We start from the raw sequence: 19,856 nt of genomic DNA, 5'->3' as shown, positions 1-19,856 counted from the left end.
TTGAGACAGAAATCAATTATTTTTTATTTTTCAGAAGTTTTATCTTCCCTGTGACAAAAAAACAAACAAACAAACAAACAAAAAACAAAAAACAAAAAAAACAAAAAAAACACCACACAAAAAATAGAAAACAAACCAGTTACTATGGAATTGACAAAGCCACGTAAGAGTGGCTTCCTGGAGACTTGTGCTCAACCTCTTAGTAAATTTGTGTATCTCAGGCAGTGCTTTCAGAACACTAGATGTTCAGAGATGGTAGCAGGTAGTCAAACAACAGCTAGACAGCATGGGAACTCACCTGTAACAGCAGGCACATTGCAGGAATCATAATGAATAAGACAACTAGTTTAAAAAAAAAAAAAAAAAAGAAAACACTCTTGTTTTCTTGATCAGATTTCTTGAACTCCAAAACTGCAATACAGTTGCTAGCAAATACTTTCTAACATGCAGCTGTGGTTTGCAACAGTAATTTTTATTTTTATTTTTTTAAGAAAGAAGCTAACAAAGAAAAAAATACAGCAACTGCAGCACATGCTTAAGAGGATGTTTTTATGCCTCATGAAATGTGATCATACTGATTGGTCTTTCTCCAATGGAACTTAGACAGTCTTTTCTACTGTCTACTTACATAACACTTGTAACAATTAATCTTGGCTTATGCCTAAATTGAAACTTAATTGAAATCTGAGAATAGATGCAAAAGATACAAAGCACAGATACTATGTGATTGCATAAGCTAGCTTTCCCATGAAGCTAAACAATAATAATCTTAAAAGTAATAAAATGGGTAAATTTCTAGTTGTAGATGATCACTGAAAAATTTGTGTCAGCACAGCCTATCTATTCCAATTCTATGTTTAACATGCTTACATGGAAATTTTCTATTCAAGGAGCACGTGACTCAAAAAGTTAATATATGAATTATTTTCTACACCAAGGTGGTGAACTGCTTCTGAGGTGTAATTACGGTCAAGTAAGTACACACAGCAATGAAAATGCTGTAATGAAACAAGTACTTAAGCTATTTAGGGGACAGGAAAGGGGGAAAGACTGCTAGCAGGTCAATTAGCCCATCTATTAAGGGTTATTAGTGTCATTCAGAGAAATGCACAAAGATCAGCAGTTCAGAAAATTAATGTATAAATAGTCCTTCTCAAGAAGTATGAGAAGCTAAAGAATCATGAACAACCTGACCCACTTGATTTTGTCAGTGTTCAATTTCTGTAATTTTTATGAGTCAGGTTGACTCTGTGAGCCTTTAAAAGTCAAAGTGCCAAGGTAAAATGGCATACTGCAACTGCAGAGCCTTTGCCCCATGGGGAATCCTGCCCCATTTATCTGCCACATCTTTGCAGTTTGCCATTAAACATGATGTGTCCAAATGTGTCTATGACCAGACAATTACTGAGGACAGTCACAGCAGTAGAGCAAATAAGAGTCAAACAAAACAGAGAAATGGTACTCATGGGTTGGTGATAAATGATGACATGCATTAGTCATTTACACCCCAAGATAAAAATCTAGTTTATATAATCTTGACTTGCAGAAGAACCACATGCATAAACTACTTGTGCAACAAAAGATTTTTTCTGCATCATTTTAGGAAAGCTCTTGTTTCCAAAACCCTTTGGAAATAACTTAATAACCTTATGAAATAAATAAACAGATTAAAAATAGAACTGTAAGGTTGCCTTAAAGATCAGAGCACATATATACTTTCTATGCCAAGCATTATATACACGCACACACAAAAATAAATACGATGTGCACTCAAAATAATTTGAACAAAAAAAACAAGACTAGTTATCTGTAAATAGGACAAGGGGAAACGGCTGGAAACTGCAGCATAGGAAGTTCCGCACAAACATGCGCAAGAACTTCTTTACAGTGAGGTGACGGAGCACTGGAACAGGCTGCCCAGGGAGGTGGTGGAGTCTCCTTCTCTGGAGATGTTCAAGACCTGCCTGGATGCCTACCTGTGCGACCTGCTGTAGGGAACCTGCTTTGGCAGGGGGGTTGGACTCGATGATCTCTGGAGGTCCCTTCCAACCCCTACAATTCTGTGATTCTGTGTGAAATTGTAGCTTATTTTGCTTGCTTCCAAAACGCCATGCAATTAATAGCTTTCAAATTACCAATGCTCAGAAGGAAGAACAACCTACTAAAAATGTGCAGCCTACCCTTTAAAATGCAACAACTTTAATCTGCTCAGTGGAGTAAGTGCCAGAAGAAAGAAGACATGATACGGACTGTGATTCAGAATAACAAAAGAAATACAAGGTCTATAGAAACCAAGAGACAAAATCTATCACGAAGGTGGTTTTTGACATAGATGATCCTATGTTTATAGGGGAATGTCAGTGTTGTATACAAATCAGATTACAAATGGATTAGATTTAGAGGATTAAACTACACGCACCAGCAAAGCTGGCATCCACAAAATAACCTTCTGCTAAATTAAGATCAGCTCAGCAGTCTGCAAAAGAGACACAAAAACCAAAGCTGTAGATTCATTCACACTTGAGCAGATTTTCCATATGCATGGTTGTCTGCGTCACACTCTTCTGTTCCAAGCTCCTGAAGCCTGAAAGCTCTCACCTGTACAGGAGAGATGGCAACCAGTTTCTATGCCAAACATCATATCCTTTCTGCCACCAACTTCCTTTTGACTGCATTTCATTCACTACTTACCAATCACAGAATCACAGAATTGTAGGGGTTGGAAGGGAGTCCAACCCCCCTGCCAAAGCAGTTTCCCTACACCAGGTCGCACAGGTAGGCATCCAGGCAGGTTTTTTTGTATTTTCAGTGAGTTACATGTTGGATTTTATGAAACTATCTCCTTTCATTCATGACACTGCATGTCATGACTACATGCCCGACATACATCCCATTTTATCTCCAAGTCTTTCAGAACACAATACAGACTTCATCAGGAACAACAATACCATTATTATATGTATAAAAAACCATCTCTCAAATCCTTCAATGTTCTTTTGTAAAAGCAAGAATATGCTGGAGACAAATTTGGAAGACATGGAGCTTTCTCTTTTTCTTCTACATGAAATTCAAGTTCCCTTAAAAATAGGAAAGGAGGGGGAAAAAAAAAAGAGAGAAAAAAGCAACTCATACACACAAAAATGACATCCTTCAACCCCAAAGAAACTACTACATTTGTTAAGGCTTTGCCTATTCACCATTTCTGTTCTTAATCCTTTGGCTTTCCCAGGAGGTTCTTCAGTGTCAGTTCTGCTCATCTTTCCAAGCACCCTGACATCTGACATTTTCCTCATTAGGGAATTTCTTCTAATTAGCTCTCTCTCTCTATATATATATATGGGTTATTATATATAATAATATATAGACATCTATATTTATAATATTATATATTATATATATAATATTTTATATTATATTTATTACTATATATTACATATAATAATATATAATAATATATTTTATAATACATAATAATATATTGTATAATATTATATATATAAAGGGTTATATATTTTTAGATGGCCTCCTCTCTTTCAAATTTTCCAATTCTGTTTAAACTTCCTTCTTTATGCTAAGCCTTCTTTCCAGTTTATTCAGTGTTACAGTTAACAATCACTGATAGCAGCTGACTGAAAAAATGCTATTTAATGGACAAGTTTTTAGATTTTCATTATATTTGAACAAAAGTTGCCTCTTGTCTTACAAATCTCAACAGCTGGGCACTGAGTGAATCAGGTACAAGTCATATATTTTTGCTATTTTTATTTTTATGTTTTTTACTACATTCAGCAATTTCGTCTAAGTACTACTACCACTCACTCATTTAAGTGTACCAGAGATCTACCAGCAACACCTACAAGCAATAATGCTCTTGAGATTGTAAGCAAACATTCCTTTTGAGATGTTGGAATGCGCGCTATTGTTTGATCACATAAATGAAGCATCATTGTGTCAAAATTTACATCAACGACTGGACTTGCCAACAAGTAGAGTTCCCAGCATTAGCAGCTTCAAAATAATGTGCTTAGCAAAGAACAAAAATTGTTACATTATAAAGATAAGACAAACTGCCAAACTCAAATTCTTCCATGGACAGATGACAAAAAGCAAAAGGTGAATTCCATCTATTGTTTTTGAGTCGTTAAGAACAAAAATACCCCACTGCTACATGTGTGCAACATTTCTGGTGCTAAGTTCTCTGAAAAGTATTGTCCTATGAGTGCTATACTTTAAGTAACATTCGCTTTTTATCAGCTTTGCAATGAAGAAAAAGCTGCTGGCAAAGAGCTGAAATGCGGTAATACATTTCCTTATTAAAGTTTACCTGCAGGTGCTGAAGTGAAACGAGCGAGTCGCTCTGATTTTGCAAATGCAGCAGTCTGTAGTTAAGAACTACACTGCAGTCCATACCCCAATAACACATTAATGCCCATGGAAATGGAAGAGAACATGGCTAAGTCACTGTAAAGTGAGGAGCAACTTCTAAAGCACAGTATCTGTAGCACAAGGAAAGTTTCCAAACCCTTCTGATATCCCAGGTACTCTGCTTTAAACCAATGTTACTTTTTTGCAATGTTACAATGCCTTAAATCAATGATAATACCAAAATGCTGACTAAAACCTTTTCTCTTGCAGTCCTCATAAGCATGAAAATACAGATTTCTAACAAACAGCTCAAATTTGAAAATTGAAATATCTCGTTACAAGAAAAACAAACAATGATATGTGTGAACTGTAAGGATGAAAATAGAAAAAAAATTAATTGACTTGATTTCACAATGGTAAAATTCAAGGATAAACATTAAAAAAGCTATGAGAAAATCAGCAAGTGAAAATTAATATGGAAGAAAAAGTGAGTGAGAATGTGAAAAAAAAAATTACTTGTCCTCTATTTAAGGAGAAGAGCACTCACATGAGGAAATTGGTAAGTCACTGAAGGATGAAACAAGACCATTGGCAAATGCTACCATAAAAAAAAAAAAAGGAAACCTCTTCAACTTCTCTGGGATCCCTACAGCAAGCTACCCAAAACAGAGACAAAAGTTTCTCTGATTACGAAAAATAAATTAGCACACTTAACTACATCTTACATTTAAATAAACTAATGTAAGCTTAGACGAGGCATGACACATGGTATGGTACCAAAGAAATTAAATTGATGAAGTGTTCAATAGAAAAACTAGGAGGGAACCAAAATCTCAACAGCTTCCTCATTATTTACTCTCATCTAGATTATTACTCTTGTCTGGTCTACTCCCATCAGAAGCAAAGCATGTCTGACCTCATCTATAATCTGAGCTAATCCTTTAATGTGTTCTCCAGCTACTCCAGTTCCTCTTAGCTTCACTTAACTTACCCACCTCTTAACTCACATTTTAATTAGGGGATTTTTTCTAAACTAGATCATTTTGCCTGAAACTAGCAGCAGCAGAAGCAGATCAACATGCTAATCTCTAGAAACTGCAGCCCACTTTCTTGTTTCAGCTGAAGACAAAAGGAAAAGTACAACCCAGGTCAGCTTCGAGCTCCTGTTCCTTCGTTCCTTCTCGGAGCCCCATGCCCCAAATTTATTCATTTATTTCACTGCAACTGCTAAAAATACAATATTGAACCTAATATACCTAGAACTGATCAATATGGTATACACACTTACCATGGTTTCTCATTAGCTTATTCCTGGCCAGGATTTGGAAGCTACTTCAAATTTACACTGTTTCACCTTCACATCTTGGTAATGTCACCCACACATTCCTTCAACTCTCTGCCTCTCACACATCTGTTACCATTGAGGAGTCAGCCTCCTCCAGTTTCTGATGGTTTACAGAGCTTCAAAATCTAGTTCTGCCTTATTCATTCTCCTGCTCGATGTGATCTCATGAGTTCAGCACTGCCTCACCGACAGCACAAGATTTTTTTTTTTTCCTATCAAAAAGTATAGCATTTAAAGTAAAATGTTAAGTCCTGAACAAGAGAGTACTTAGCATTCCTGGAAAAGTAAAACATGTTTTGCATGTAATGCCCTACACCTTCAGTCATTTTTTTTTTGCTTTGTTTTTACAGCTCCATTTCTTGCGAAGTAAGAAAAGTAACAAGCTCTTGTTCAGGTGCTACACAAACACAGGCTAACTTTAAGCATCCTGCTCCTAGAAGGGCTAACCTGAAAACAGTGATTCCCTGTGCACATTTACAGAACTGGAGCATTTACTAGAGAACAGAGGAAGAGAGCACACTGTTGATGTCCAGTCAGATACTGCAACCCTAATCCATTGTCTTTGTTCTCAGACTGGCAATGGGAACAGGATGGGCTGGAGGGTGGAGAGGAAGGCATGAAGAATACTTTCACACATTGCAGAAACAGCAAACATTTTATCATGACAGAAATGTCTATATATTTTTCTGAAACAACATGCACTACAGCTATTAGAACCTCTTTTACTTACTGACTTGCAATTTTTGGGCCAGAGATTTAAGTAATTTGCCCAAAAATGAAAAGGAACTAGACAGCAGATCTGAAAACACAATCTGGATAGCCTTTGGATCCAACCATACACTGTTTCTTCCTACTTTACATGCACCCTATCTATGAGGTTGCAAATGCACACTTTAGGAAATCTGTGCTTTTCAACATCTTCCAGCAGGAGGCTGTCCAATAAGGGTAACAGCATGCTAATATTACTGAGGGCTGCTAATAAGTAATGCTAACTTAGAAGACAAGTAAGCAAGCAATTAATCTACATTTGAACATAAAAGAATATCATTCTACTGAGCATTTTAAAATACTGTTTGAAAGCACCACGTCAGCCAGGCCTAGTAGTAAGCAGCAATTCCATTGTGAGTCACGAAAGCATTAAGTCCCCTGCTTCCTTCTTAGATGCCAGAGGTCTGCGGTAATAGAAGTATTGAAATCTGAATGTCAAATCTCATTCAGAAACAGAGAGGTTTGACTGTTTGCCAAAAACAGGGAAGGTACTTGGCTCATTTGGTAAAATTTGTCTTCACAAAAAAAAAAAAAAAAAAAAGAAAGATTTTTCAAAGGTAACCCATGTCACTTTAACTTGCATGTGCAACATTTAAGAAACTGGACATATAGTAATGGGCTAGTTAATTTGTTGCTGCAGACTTGATGTCTAGACAAGATAAGACATTTCAAGAATCCCTGCTCCTCATGCTCATAAGGAACAACAAAGAGATAGCCTTTTGTGTAACACTGCCAGCAAATTGCTCCAATTGTGAATTTAACACCAGGGACATATTTGTCATCACTTCCGAAAAAACACACTTCAGCACATTGCATATTAAAAGCATAAGCTGATACTTAACTATATAAAAACAGAAACTAAACAAATTAAAAAATACATTCATGTATATTGCATATGAGATGCAAAAGTATAAGTGTGTGAAATGGTTACATCAGCAACTTGTGAACACTCATTGATCTTGACTTGCCAATGTCAAATTCTCTGCTATGCTATTTTTGAGTAACCAGACCAGTCCCAACCATGCTGACAACGTACACCAAATTTCAAAATTATCACTGTGGAGGAAAGAACGAAAGACACGTTCAAAAGCATAAGGAAGTGCTTACCTCTCAAGCAAACAGAGCTAATTAGCTCACTACTTTTGTTTTCAAAAGCCCTCCAAAGTTTCTGATTGCTTACAAATAGAATATCAAAAACCACATCATTTATCAAGACTCTGGACATACTAAAACATGAGACACACCAACATTGCAGAATTCTCATGTTGTACAAAGAAGCACAAAGATGGAACAGAATACAGACCAGGATGGAAGAGATCAGTTTTCCCAGTGCTTGCTGTGCAGAAGTGCCAGGAAAGGTCCTGTTGCCAGCTGCCAAGTGGCAGAGGCAGCAGGTCCCAGGGCAGCTAGCTGGGGGACCTCAACCCTCTCCTGAGGGCAGTTGAGCCCACTCCAAGGGGAGCAGGTCCTGATAAGCAAGTGAGACCACCCAAAAACAGGGAACCAGAGCAAGGAGATGGGACTCTGCAGCTCAAGGATGGGGAACTGCCAAGATGAGCTGGGAGCAGAAGCCTTTGGTGGGGAAAAGAAGCACTTTGTGCAGAACAGTATACAGGACTGCAATGGCAGCTGAGCTGAGAGAGAGAGAACACTGAAACAATGGAAAAGGCTGTCTGAAGAAACAGCAGTCTCCCTCACTGGAAATATTCAGGACTTTACTGAGCTCTCAATGGCCCATTCCAAGGCCCTTCCAAGAGGATATCGGTCCAGGTGAGGTCCCCTGTGATTCGGTCACTAAACTGGTCATTTCTAAGAAGAGATAAGAGACTTCCAGGATCTGTGGTCCCAGTTCAGCAATGTTCTCAAGGTGCCCATGCATCTTCAATCACACCTTTTCTTCTCAATTGATTAAACAGTACCACAAGTACAGCATAAACTGTATTGAGAAGTTCATCCAAATAACTTTTAGTAAGCAGTTCACCACAGGACTGAAAATTCAGTTTCCATTCCACTCTTTGCTCCCTCTCACCTTCCTTGTTAGTACTGGAGAGCTCAAGTCACTCAGAACTCACCTAAGTTTACTTTGAGATTCTGATGATGCAAAGCCAGTGCAGCACTGTACCAAGTAAGGGTGGAAGACTCACAGCACATGAAGCCATGAAAACATCGTAACAAGCTTCCTGTATTCTTTTTTTTCCTACCTCCAACCTAATTCACAGTACTCCATTTTATAACAAACAAGAATTTTGTTCAGTTTAATAAAATGCACCAAAGATGCTTCCAGCATCATAAAATCTGATTTTAATTCTGTGGAAGCTGACACCTTCAATATTCAAATTGACAACGGGAGAAACCGGTTCTGTGAAATCAAAATATCTAAGTTATTCCTCAGGCTTTTCTGAATGAAGCTACTAAAAGCATTGTTTTATAAAACGTAATCTAGATTCCTCTAGAGATAAGTATCAACACTGTCAAACATAATAACGTTACATCACATTGAAAACAAGATTTGTTTTTATGCCCAAATTTTCATCAGCCTTGACTATAAGCCTATCTATAGAACCTAGGGGCACATACATCTTCATGGGACATAAACCAATCGTGGTTTCAGTACCAGCAGCTAAACTTTCCCAATTGTTGTTTTCTGAAAAATCTGCTCCTACTCTACTTTTTTTCCCACATTTTTCATTTTCCCATAGTCATAAGTTTATGTACAAGGTGTGAACACACGAACTGGTCATTGACACAAAGACAAATTGCATGATGATCCTAGTAGTTATAGCATGCTCCATTCTAGCCAGACACTCACAAAACATGAAGCCATGTTTATACAAAATAATATTAAAAAAAGAGAAGAAAAAGAAGTAATGAAAGAAAAAATACACAGAGTAGAAATTTGCTTTTCATTTATCATGAAAAAGGAACAATTTTACAGGATAGGAAGTGGACTCTCATGCAAAAGAGCAAAAGCTACTACAACTCAGACAGAAGAAACCTAGAAAAAGCTTTATAAGATTACCCCCAGACTACAAGACTTCTTGAAGAGTATTATGAAATAATCATGAATGGGGTAAGTGATTTGTATTTCCTAGATATCACAGGAACGCATGAAAAGATTGTAAATGCAAGTTTGAAGAAAGTCATCTCTCCTGCCTGAATTAAAAATTTTAAATGCTTCTTCCAGATTTGGGCAGAGTTGTACTGAAAAGTTAGAAAATCTCCAAACTCTACATTAACAGCAACGTAACTACGGAAAAAAATACTTCAGATGTTTACGACAAATGAAACTGAGCAGATTACCAGAGATATTTTCCCCATTGTAAAGTGATATGATAGCAAAGACTAGTAAATAAATTTCTACTGAGCTTGCTCACAGACTGGACATTACAAGAGAAGCAACACAAATCTTGTTTTGTATTCAATCTATCCCCAAGCACTCTACATAAAAGAGAAAGAATTTCTGAAAAGAATTCCCTTCTCTCATCTTGATATCAACACTGCAGTCTAAGAAAAATGTAAAGGCTCTTAATCCTTGAAAACAATTACACAGGAACTGGTATTCAAAGCTGATTAAAACAACAACAGCCTGCTTCCAGTGTTCAGTCCCCAAACTGTACATATTCTAAATTAAGAAAATTTACAGAAATCATTTTCGATAATTTCACAGAATCACAGAATGGCCAGGGTTAAAGGGATCTCAAGGATGATGAATCTCCAACCCCCCTGCCACATGCAAGGCCACCAACCTCCACACTTAACACTAGACCAGGCTGCCCAGGGCCCCGTCCAATCTGGCCCTGAACACCTCCAGGGATGGATGGGGCCTCCAAAACCTCTCCGGGCAGCCTGTTCCAGCACCTCACCACTCTCATGGTAAAGAACTTACTTGTTCTCACGTAAAGATATATTTTTAACTGCATTTAGAATTACCTGTTTATATTGGATTTTGGAACAGTTATTCCAAGCAGCAATCATTTTGTTGTAAAAGTACTTGATTTGGAAGGGACCATTAAAGGTCATCTAGTCCAACTCCCCTGCAGTGAACAGGGACACCTACAGCTAAATCAGGGTGCTCAGGGTCTGGTCCAGCCTGATCTTGAATGTCTCCAGGGACAGGGTACCCACCAGACCCCTGGGCAATCTGTTCCAGCTCTTCCATATCATAAAAAACTTTTTTCCTATAACCAATCTCAATTTCCCCTATTTTTGGATGAAAACATTTCCCTTTGTCACCACAGACCCTGGCTAAACAGTCTGCCCCTTTAGACACTGAAAGGTCTCCATCAGGTCTCCCCAGAGCCTTCTCTTCTCCAAGCTGACCAGCCCCAGCTCTCTCAGCCTGTCCTCATAGGAGAGGTGCTCCGCTACTTGGATCATTTTGTGGCCCTCCTCTGGACATGCTCAAACGGGCCCATACCTCTCTTGCACTGAGGACTCCATATCTGGACACAGTACTCGTCCAGGTGAGATCTCACCAGTGCAGAGGAACAGAATCACCTCCCTCACCCTGCTGACAATGCTTCTTTTGATGCAGCCCAGGATATGGCTGGCTTTCTGGGCTGTGAGGGCACACTCATGGCTTGCGTTCAGCTTGCCATGAATAATAACAGTTGTTACATTTAAGATGAAGAAGACTACAGCTAATTCCCATGTGCAGATAAATGCCATACTTCTTCAGTAATATATCTGAATGCATCTCTGTAGACAGAGATGCCATCGCTGTATTGCCTCAACAAATTAGATTACATTAATATTATGCTCCAAGGAGGAGAAGAGAAGAGAAAATAAAGATATTTATAGCAGATCAAGCCATTACACAAGCATTGTATCAGTGCCAAAAAGCCAACAGGACTCACCTGCTCTATCTCCTTGGTTTTAGTTGCAATTGCTTTTGAGCGGCAAAGATGCTGGTTATCTTCATATAATTCTGTACTGTCAGTTACATTTGTTTCTGTTTCCTCTGTTTGTTCGACATATAATGGAGCTGAAGAACCAGCCTTAAAAGAAAAGGAATTTTCAAGTTTTAAAATAAAAATGTCAAAATGTGACAGCAAAAATAAAACCCAAATATATTCGATTAAATATGACTTTGCTTATCAACACCATTAGTGAAGCATTATTGCTACAATCTAACAGTTACAGAAATACTGATTTTATATATGTAAAAAACATGACATAAAAAAAGTGACTCAGTCATAATAGTAAGGACAACAATGACAGATAACCCTTATCAGCCCTTCTTCTGAGAAGAAACTTCTACAGTTGTTATTTTTAACATCAACCAGTGAGAAATCCACAATGAAAGTGGGATTAGATTTCCTGGGGAAAGAGAAAGATAAAAAAATCAAAGATAAACAGTCAATGACAAAATCAGAAAGAACTCTTGCAGCATTCAATGCTATGGGTTAAATATTAAAGGAAAAGAGACACCTACTGTACAGCGAGAGAAAACATGCACTTAGAGGATTCCTGAAAATATCAGAAATCTTACAGAAGTACCAAAATTGTACAGGCTTCCTTCTAATATGGGAATTAAGACAGTATTCCCGCCCCAAAGAATATAGACTCCTACTTCAAGGACATCAAGCAGTCTAAATAGAAGATGGAGAAAGAAAAAAATTACTACAGTATATTTAATTGCATTATTACACAACAGATTTGTACAATATATAATAGTTTGGGAGTTGCTTTTTTGGTTTTTTTTTGTAATAAGACTTGAGAATTTGGAGTAGATGCATAAAAATGTTTTTAACTGCTCAAAAATAAAGAACTGGAGAAACTTAAGGCTTAATTAATGTGTAAGAGAAAAGCATTAGGAATAAAAAAAAAAGTTGAAGCAGTCCTATAAATATCTGCTTAAAACTCAGAATCAATATAAACCATTAACACCACATGTGGATTCTCTTTATTGCAGTAGATCAAGAAATGCCTGAGAAAGAGTAGAGGATGTTAAGAACTTCAGCATAACACAAAGTCCAACCATTATGTAAGATAAACAAACTGGAAAAAAAATATCAAGCTGCAGCAACTCAGACACGACAGCCTATCAGTCAAGGCCAGAACTATCCTTTCTTCTAGGATTCAGAATGAAATATCTCACCACCTTCATTAGCGAGCCCACAGAACACTTTTTCAGTCAGTAAATCATCTCAGACTTTGTCACAACAGCTGCTGTTTCATTATGAACCTTTCTCCCACTGCAATGTCCTCTAAGGCAGAATCAATTTCACCACATGGTCCATTCTGTTCTTTCCTCCACTACACTGCCTTCCCCTCATCAAGAAAAGGAGTGACGTTTCTCTTCAGTGTTGCTCTCCTGAATCTCTCTACAAATAGAACTGTCCATGCATGTATCTCCATATGGCATCCATGCTAGGATCCTTTTTTCTTCACTCCACCATATATGCTTTTTTTATTATTATTATTTTAATTTTGATTTTTTTCTGTTTTTAGTTTCTTTTTCCTGGAAGGAAATGAACAGCTCTTTTATCCAATCCTCCCATCCAGTACCAAGAAGTTGTTGACACAGTCAGCCATTAGACCAATGGATATGATTTGAGAGCTCAGATCAATGTGGATCCAGCCTAAATCTAGCTCTTAGTTTCCCCAAGGTGAAGTACAAAAAGGAAATTCAGTGCTTCCCAAGACATTTATTTTCCATCTTACCATTTACAAAAAGCCTGCCCATTAACTATAAAGTTGATGAGAAGGAATGCTGAAATGATTGCAGGATTAAACCAGGCTACTTTATGAAAGACATTACACGACTTTTATTTGTGTCAAATCAAAGGAGGTAGACGCTAGTTAAAACACATCATGCTTAATAGAGCCTTGTTGCCTTCTGTTAGTCAGAAATTACTGTCTATCAATCTCATTAGCCTTAGTTAGTTGACTATGAAAATCCTGCCCGTCACATAGTATGTGACTAAAAGACAAAAGACATAACAATGTATGTCAATTTGTTCAGGGCAGAAAGACAGGAAAGCCTCAGAAGTGATTAAGTTGTCTCAGGTGACAAGGGCTCTCTCAGAAGCCTCATTCCTTTCCCAATAGGCGCCGGGCTGAGTGCTCAGGTGGTCTCAGAATTGACATCAGCAATCCCTACTTTCTGCAGTCAATCAAGTAGATCCCGTATCTGCAATGACACAGGATCCACATCTGACTTACTCAAGAGCAAGAGGTTTGTAAGCTCCTTGCCAATCTTGCCACATGATCGCTTGCCAAATTAACTGCACTAACAAAATAAACAACTTAGCTTTCTCAAGAGGTTATTAACAAGCACTTGCCTGCTGTGCCAGTAGAGCAGTAAAAAATGACCACTGAAAAGAGCTATGATCACACTTCAATATAGCGAGAGGCAAAAGACAAGGAGGAGAAGAGCAGATAGCTATAAATTGTCAATTAATTAATGTTGAGTATTAATGAAACAAAAGGTCTGGGAAAACAACTAAACCAGTCAGACAATCAACAACAATAGCAAGGATAAAAGCCTGATATTTAAGATGAAGAAGGACTGCTCCTAAAAGGGAATAAAAGACGTGGCAGACTGCCACGGCATGGATCTAAATTCAGTTAAACAGAGTTTCTCTTCTGATCTGAGGTTTTACATAAACACTTACATTTTAATTCAGTAGAGTCTCTAGCTAATTTTAGGGACCTCAGTAGGCAAAGCAACTTACACCAGTGCAAGAAAGTTACTTGGAGAAACTCGCGCAGAGATGGAGCCTTATTTTGTCAACTGTAGTTCAGCATAAATTCAAGGCATACTAACAAAACCCACTATTTATATGTTTTGTTTATTTGTTTGTTTTTAACAACAAAAAAAACCCACAAACACATGGCTTTAGTCGCTCTCTCTCACTTTCAACAAACATTTAATAGCACAGGCAGACAAAGCCAGAGGTGATTTATAAGATGCATCTTTCAGGAATGCCAAAAACCAGGAGGTTACTGTTGTAACACTTCAAAATAAATCAGTTAATACTTCTGTCTTACTTCATACTCTGTTCTTTCCGATAAATTGTTTTCATCCTTTTCTAACTTCTCAGCTGCCCATTTGCTTGCAGCTTCTGCGAGTTCCTTTTCTGACAGTCTGTTGCTCTTCTCCATAGCCTGAAAAACAAACAAAACAAAACACATTACAGTGAAGGCTCCAACATGAAATATACTTCCATGTGCAAAGTCATCTTCTAAATTAAAATAAATAGTTATTCAGCTCCCCAAAGCATTTTGAAATGGCAAATAAGGAAGCTGAACAAGTTGTTTGTTGACTTGTTAAAAGAAAAACAGATAAATAAAAATCAGTGAATTCCAGGAAAATGTTAAAATGCACCATACTTTCAGAATCAACATTGTTGTTCTGTCATTTTTTTCAAATTCAGAGGACAAATAACCAAAAAATTATTTGACACCAGTTGAGTTCAAAGACAGATGGATCAAATGGACACTACAGAAAAATCAGACAAGTATGGATTGATTTAGTAACACAGTATAGCTTTTAGCCATGAAAGGTTGCAACAAATTAAAACTGAACTATTCAACTCTGTATATGGAACAAAACCTAGGCTAATTAGGAACAGAAAGTTCATGCATTTCAACTGTTCTAAGTTAGCTGAATTAAAATTAATAATTTCGTACTTGGCTGAAATGTTGATCACTAGTAACAGAATCATTCACAGGGAAACGGTCTTATAAATAGTATTCACAATATGATTTCTTTGAACAGTATTTGTATATATATGTATTAGAGCAGACAAGATAATGGCAAATGTCCATGTATTAAAAGCAGTTTAGAAATAACTAATTTTAAAGATCTTGTTACCTCTATGTGAGAATTTTGTGCCACTGCCTCTGTAGAATCTATCCATCTATCCAAGAATTTATACAACTCTAGCATTAAGACCTGTCACAGATGGATATCAAAGAAAGATACAACTGCCCGAAAAACGTTGCCACAAGTTCCCAGTTGTTCCACTGGGAAGGAAAATGCACAACAAAAGAACCCTCCCACACACACTTTATCATTTTTTCCAAATTACATAAATGGTCAGAGGAAGCACATACTCAGTAGTTCCTTAAAGGACTGTGTGTCATAAAGACACAGCATTTAACTAAATCCAGAAAATAAGTGGAATACAATGTTTATCTGAGCAGGAATCCCTCCTTATTATTCTGTAATTCAAAACAATAGAAATCAGCGAAGTCCAGAGGTTGCAGAGATTAAAAGAAGTCCAAAGTACAGATAAGGTACTATGAGGGTTCCTAAGAGAAATGGGCAATATAATTCCAAGAATAATTAGCCCAGCTACCTTTCCAAACTACACAATTACTCATACACTTCCCCCACTACTAACTATCAGCAGCCAATTTTTTTTCTCCTCTGCTCTCATTCCCCAAGGCACACACAACTTTTACCCACAACCTGGCTTTCCCAGCTGCCAGAAAATCTTGTATCACAAATTTCTCCTAGTCCCCAAAAGTAGCTCTGGCCAATACAACCAAAAAGAAAGGACCAATATCTCTGTCACCAATTGTTATCTTTGCATGAAATGAAGATAAATAAAGTCTCATATGACTTACAATATTCCACAAGCCATAAGCATCAACTAATTACTCTAGTACTTAATGGAGTAGAGGGGAAAAAAAAACAAACAAAAAACCACCTGTTCAATTTATTCTGACTAAATTATTCAGACTGCATGGCAATAAAATACACATTAAAAATTCTGAATGTGTTTTATGTATTAAGTAATAGGTTTTCCACAGATACACTACACTACAATATAAGAGAAAATTAAAAGAACAGGGTCACGTTTTCAGAGAAAAACATGAAGAGAAGCAAGAAGTTAACTGCTTAGTGGCAAACTTTTTTTGTACTCTAAGCAAAGGTGTCTTCACATTTTTTTTTCTTGGGCATAATGTAAGAACAGCAAAAACCTGTCAGTTTTCTGCTATCTTTGCTGGGAAATCTTCCTTGTCTCACACATCTGCTCTTTGCTTTAATTATATTGCACACAACCTCCAAGGCTTGTAGTCCAGACACATATTAAACAAAAACACAAAAGATGTCATGCAGTAGTCAATTAAACAGGTGGTTAAGATCTGATAACACCAACCTGTATTAATTCACATGCATGAATATGCAAAAAAAAGAAATCATAAACGAGATTAAAAAAATACCTTTTCAGATTTGCATGTAGTTACTGAGCTGAAAAGAGATATTGCTGTGGAAGCAATACAAGTATTTCATAGTTAAATTATTACTTAGAGCACTGAAAATTATCTCCTTTGATCTATAAAACAAAGCATATGACTGTGATTTCACAAGCCTGAATAGATTGCAAGACCCAGACCCTAGTGATGTTTATCATGTTTTGCCACAACTTTTTTGGTTGTTATTTCCAAGTTAGTGAAGAGCTATAACTTAACTGGTTAGTGGAATGCAGCCATCACCCCTAAGAGGCTCCACTGATAGAAAACAGTAAATTATTGATATATCTGGTGCTTGAAAGAGACAAGCAATATAACGTCACTGAAGCAATTCTGTTTCTGCAGCTGATGTACACCCAATAAACATTTGTGTTCTCTGAAAAGTTTCAAATGGAAACTTTTACTTTATGTAGTTAATATCCAGTAGGTATAAGCCAAGCTCTGGCAAAAATAAAATCAATGCAGAACACATCAGGTCTGATAGGAGAGGAAAGCAATATGGTTAAATACCTATAGTTCAAGTTCACACTTCATCTATATACTGTAGCAAAAGATTTTGCAATATCTCATTGTTCTCTTTGTCCTATTAAGGACTTGATATTAAGCTGCAGCACATTAAGTCTACAAGCAAAATAAGCGAACTAATTACAAAGTTGCTTTTATAATCCAAATCAGTGCAACTTCTGCCTAGTAGCTTTTATCTTACTTTCCTTATTTACATCACCGAAAATACAGTACTTACCTCCCCCCTTAAGGATAATGGCAATTAACTAGTGCCTAGCACAGCAATTCTAAAAGAGCTGTACATGGAATAAGTACTTAGAATGACATAACACAACCAAAGCTTGAATTTTTTTTTTACCCACTTAATTATTTCCTTCAGTCTCACTTTCTCACAAGAATACCTTTCTTTCTTTGTTGTTTTTTTCCTTTTTTGTTTGTTCTTTGTTTGTTTCCCCCCAAGCATTCCACTATTTTTATTACAAAGACTTCCAGAACTAGGCTACTACTGCTTAGGGAAATGCTACTTTTTAAGAGAACCTTACTCAGAATATATTGCAGTGTTTCTTTATTCTTCATTAAAGTAATTCTCAAAAAAAAGAAAAATTAAAAAAAAGGGAAAATGTTCCAGTAGAAGTGTTGAATTTAACCTCAAGTGTAATTTTCAAGCAAGCAGTCTGTGGTGTGAAAATGCTTTTGTTGCCACAAGACAGCCAGCACAACACTGAATGCTGATTGTTCATTAGTGTTTATTAGTTTGTCTCTTTAATTAATTAGCAAGACTGTAGTTGGAGCTCAGACTACAAGTTTTTTTTTATGGGAAATTAAACCACATTATTTAGAAGGTAAAAAGGAATTTACTAAGCTGCTTTGCAATGTGGCACTGCTCCCAGTGAAACACTATCATTCTTTTCACGTTCTCCAGCAGCCCTCTCCAAAGCCAAAGCTGCTCTTCACATGACCTTCCCCATTTGTCAGACACTTCAGCTCGCTTTTTCCAGATCCAGTCATAGATTAAGCATCACTCAAGGATGGAGTTCAGTTCAAGTACAGGTGTGTCTATTCATCTATTGTCCCTAAAAACTGCTTACTTAACTTTATCATGGAATCACCAAGGTTGGAAAAGACCTACAAGATTATCCAGTTCAACCATCCACCTATCACCAATATCTCCCCACTAAACCATGCATCTTAGCACAACATCTAAACATTTCTTGAACAAATATCCTTGCCATTCCTTTTCTAGCACACTCTGGACTTCAGATAATAACAATTTAAAGTCTGTGCAAAATGCCCTATCTCAAACAGGACAGTGACTACAGAATAAAGGACTATTTGTATCATCATCAGATACACAACATTAACAGCACCTTCCTGCTCAGTAAAGGAAAACCAGCTTCTGCTGGGTTGTAGAGCAACATAAGATACTCTGCCCTTAACAGCTGCATACAGTGTCTCCTTCCAGGTGATGCAAAACATACATATATCCAATAATGTGCAATCTGAAGCCACAGTGAGAAGTGCTTGAAAAGCAAAATTCACCTTTGATGTGGGTAGTGCTGTGGAGCCCGATGGTGATGCATCTCTTGATGTTTTCGACGACTGAACTGAAGTCCTCTCTTTACCTATAATTTTAAAAATATTAAGACTTGCAAAATTACAGTAAGCACATATCTTGCAAATATATTTATCAGCTTTAATATTTTGCAGGAAAACTGTAATGAAATTTGCTCAGCTCATGAAATCTACAGCCTCCACTATCTGATAAATCTTAGTAACATTCCTTTCTCTTTACAAAGAGAGATAGTTATTATACATGGCATATTTAGGAAAACTCCACTGCTCAGTATTTAACTGAAGAGCATGTCAATATGACTTGTTGAGATGATGTGGTTTTACTCTCTAATGTTCCTGTTATAAACTTAACATTAACAGGTGAAATTAAAAATTCCTTTATTTCTATTAGCCATCAATTAAACACTCCAAAAAAACAGACAGTGTAGGAACTAGTTCAGCAGGTTGCAGTATGTTGGAAAGTTTTGCAGGGGGAAAGTCTTACATTCCACGAACCACAGGTTAGATTCTCTTTGTATTATCAGGGATTTTCTTGTAAGCATTCAAATCAGCCAAACAATAATTCAAATTCACTGGCTAATCACAGTCCATGCACAGCCTTGCCAAAGACTGGCTCCTGGAGCCTGCAGCAGCAGAACCAGTTGCAGTGCACATTGCTAGCCCTCAATCTGTGGTCTATGAATTGCATCTAAGCGATCTGCAAAAAGTAATTATGAAAAACACACTGGTTGTCAGTAAGCCTACATTTACCAAACTATTCACGTTCACTGGAAATTACTTGACTATTCACAAAAGGAAAATAAAGCAGACTTATCTGGGCTTCAATTAAGCTTGTATCAGCTCACTTAAGAAAGGGATGAATTAAAAACAAGTCTACCAAGCACTTACAGAAATCTGGATACGAATTATTTCAGGATAATTTTTTGGAAAACCAACATGGTTTTAAATTAATGAGACCAAGCTTAATGCAAAATCTCAATCCTAACAGCCACGCTACTTTTACACAATGCTATAAAATAAGACTACTTAAGTGCTGTGTATTTTCAAATGCAACTACCTATAAAAGCAGAAAGAAAATTCTATGCAAAGCGCA

At 37.0% G+C, this 19,856-nt stretch overlaps 1 protein-coding gene across 6 annotated transcripts in view; it reads right to left on the bottom strand.

Moving 5' to 3' along the window:
* Positions 1–19,856, bottom strand: part of PPHLN1 (periphilin 1) — a 76,740-nt gene that overhangs the window by 21,955 nt on the left and 34,929 nt on the right. For all 6 annotated transcript variants that reach the window (XM_048926549.1, XM_048926563.1, XM_048926573.1 and 3 more), the window contains 3 exons: positions 18,731–18,813; positions 14,474–14,590; positions 11,335–11,475 (listed from right to left, as the gene is read on the bottom strand). In XM_048926549.1, coding sequence (XP_048782506.1) covers positions 11,335–11,475; positions 14,474–14,590; positions 18,731–18,813 — 341 coding nt within the window. The remainder of the gene's footprint in view (positions 1–11,334; positions 11,476–14,473; positions 14,591–18,730; positions 18,814–19,856) is intronic.

This window comes from Lagopus muta, chromosome 1 (genome assembly GCF_023343835.1).
Source record: "Lagopus muta isolate bLagMut1 chromosome 1, bLagMut1 primary, whole genome shotgun sequence".
Taxonomy (NCBI): domain Eukaryota; kingdom Metazoa; phylum Chordata; class Aves; order Galliformes; family Phasianidae; genus Lagopus; species Lagopus muta.
This window is presented reverse-complemented; position numbering and strand designations above follow the sequence as displayed.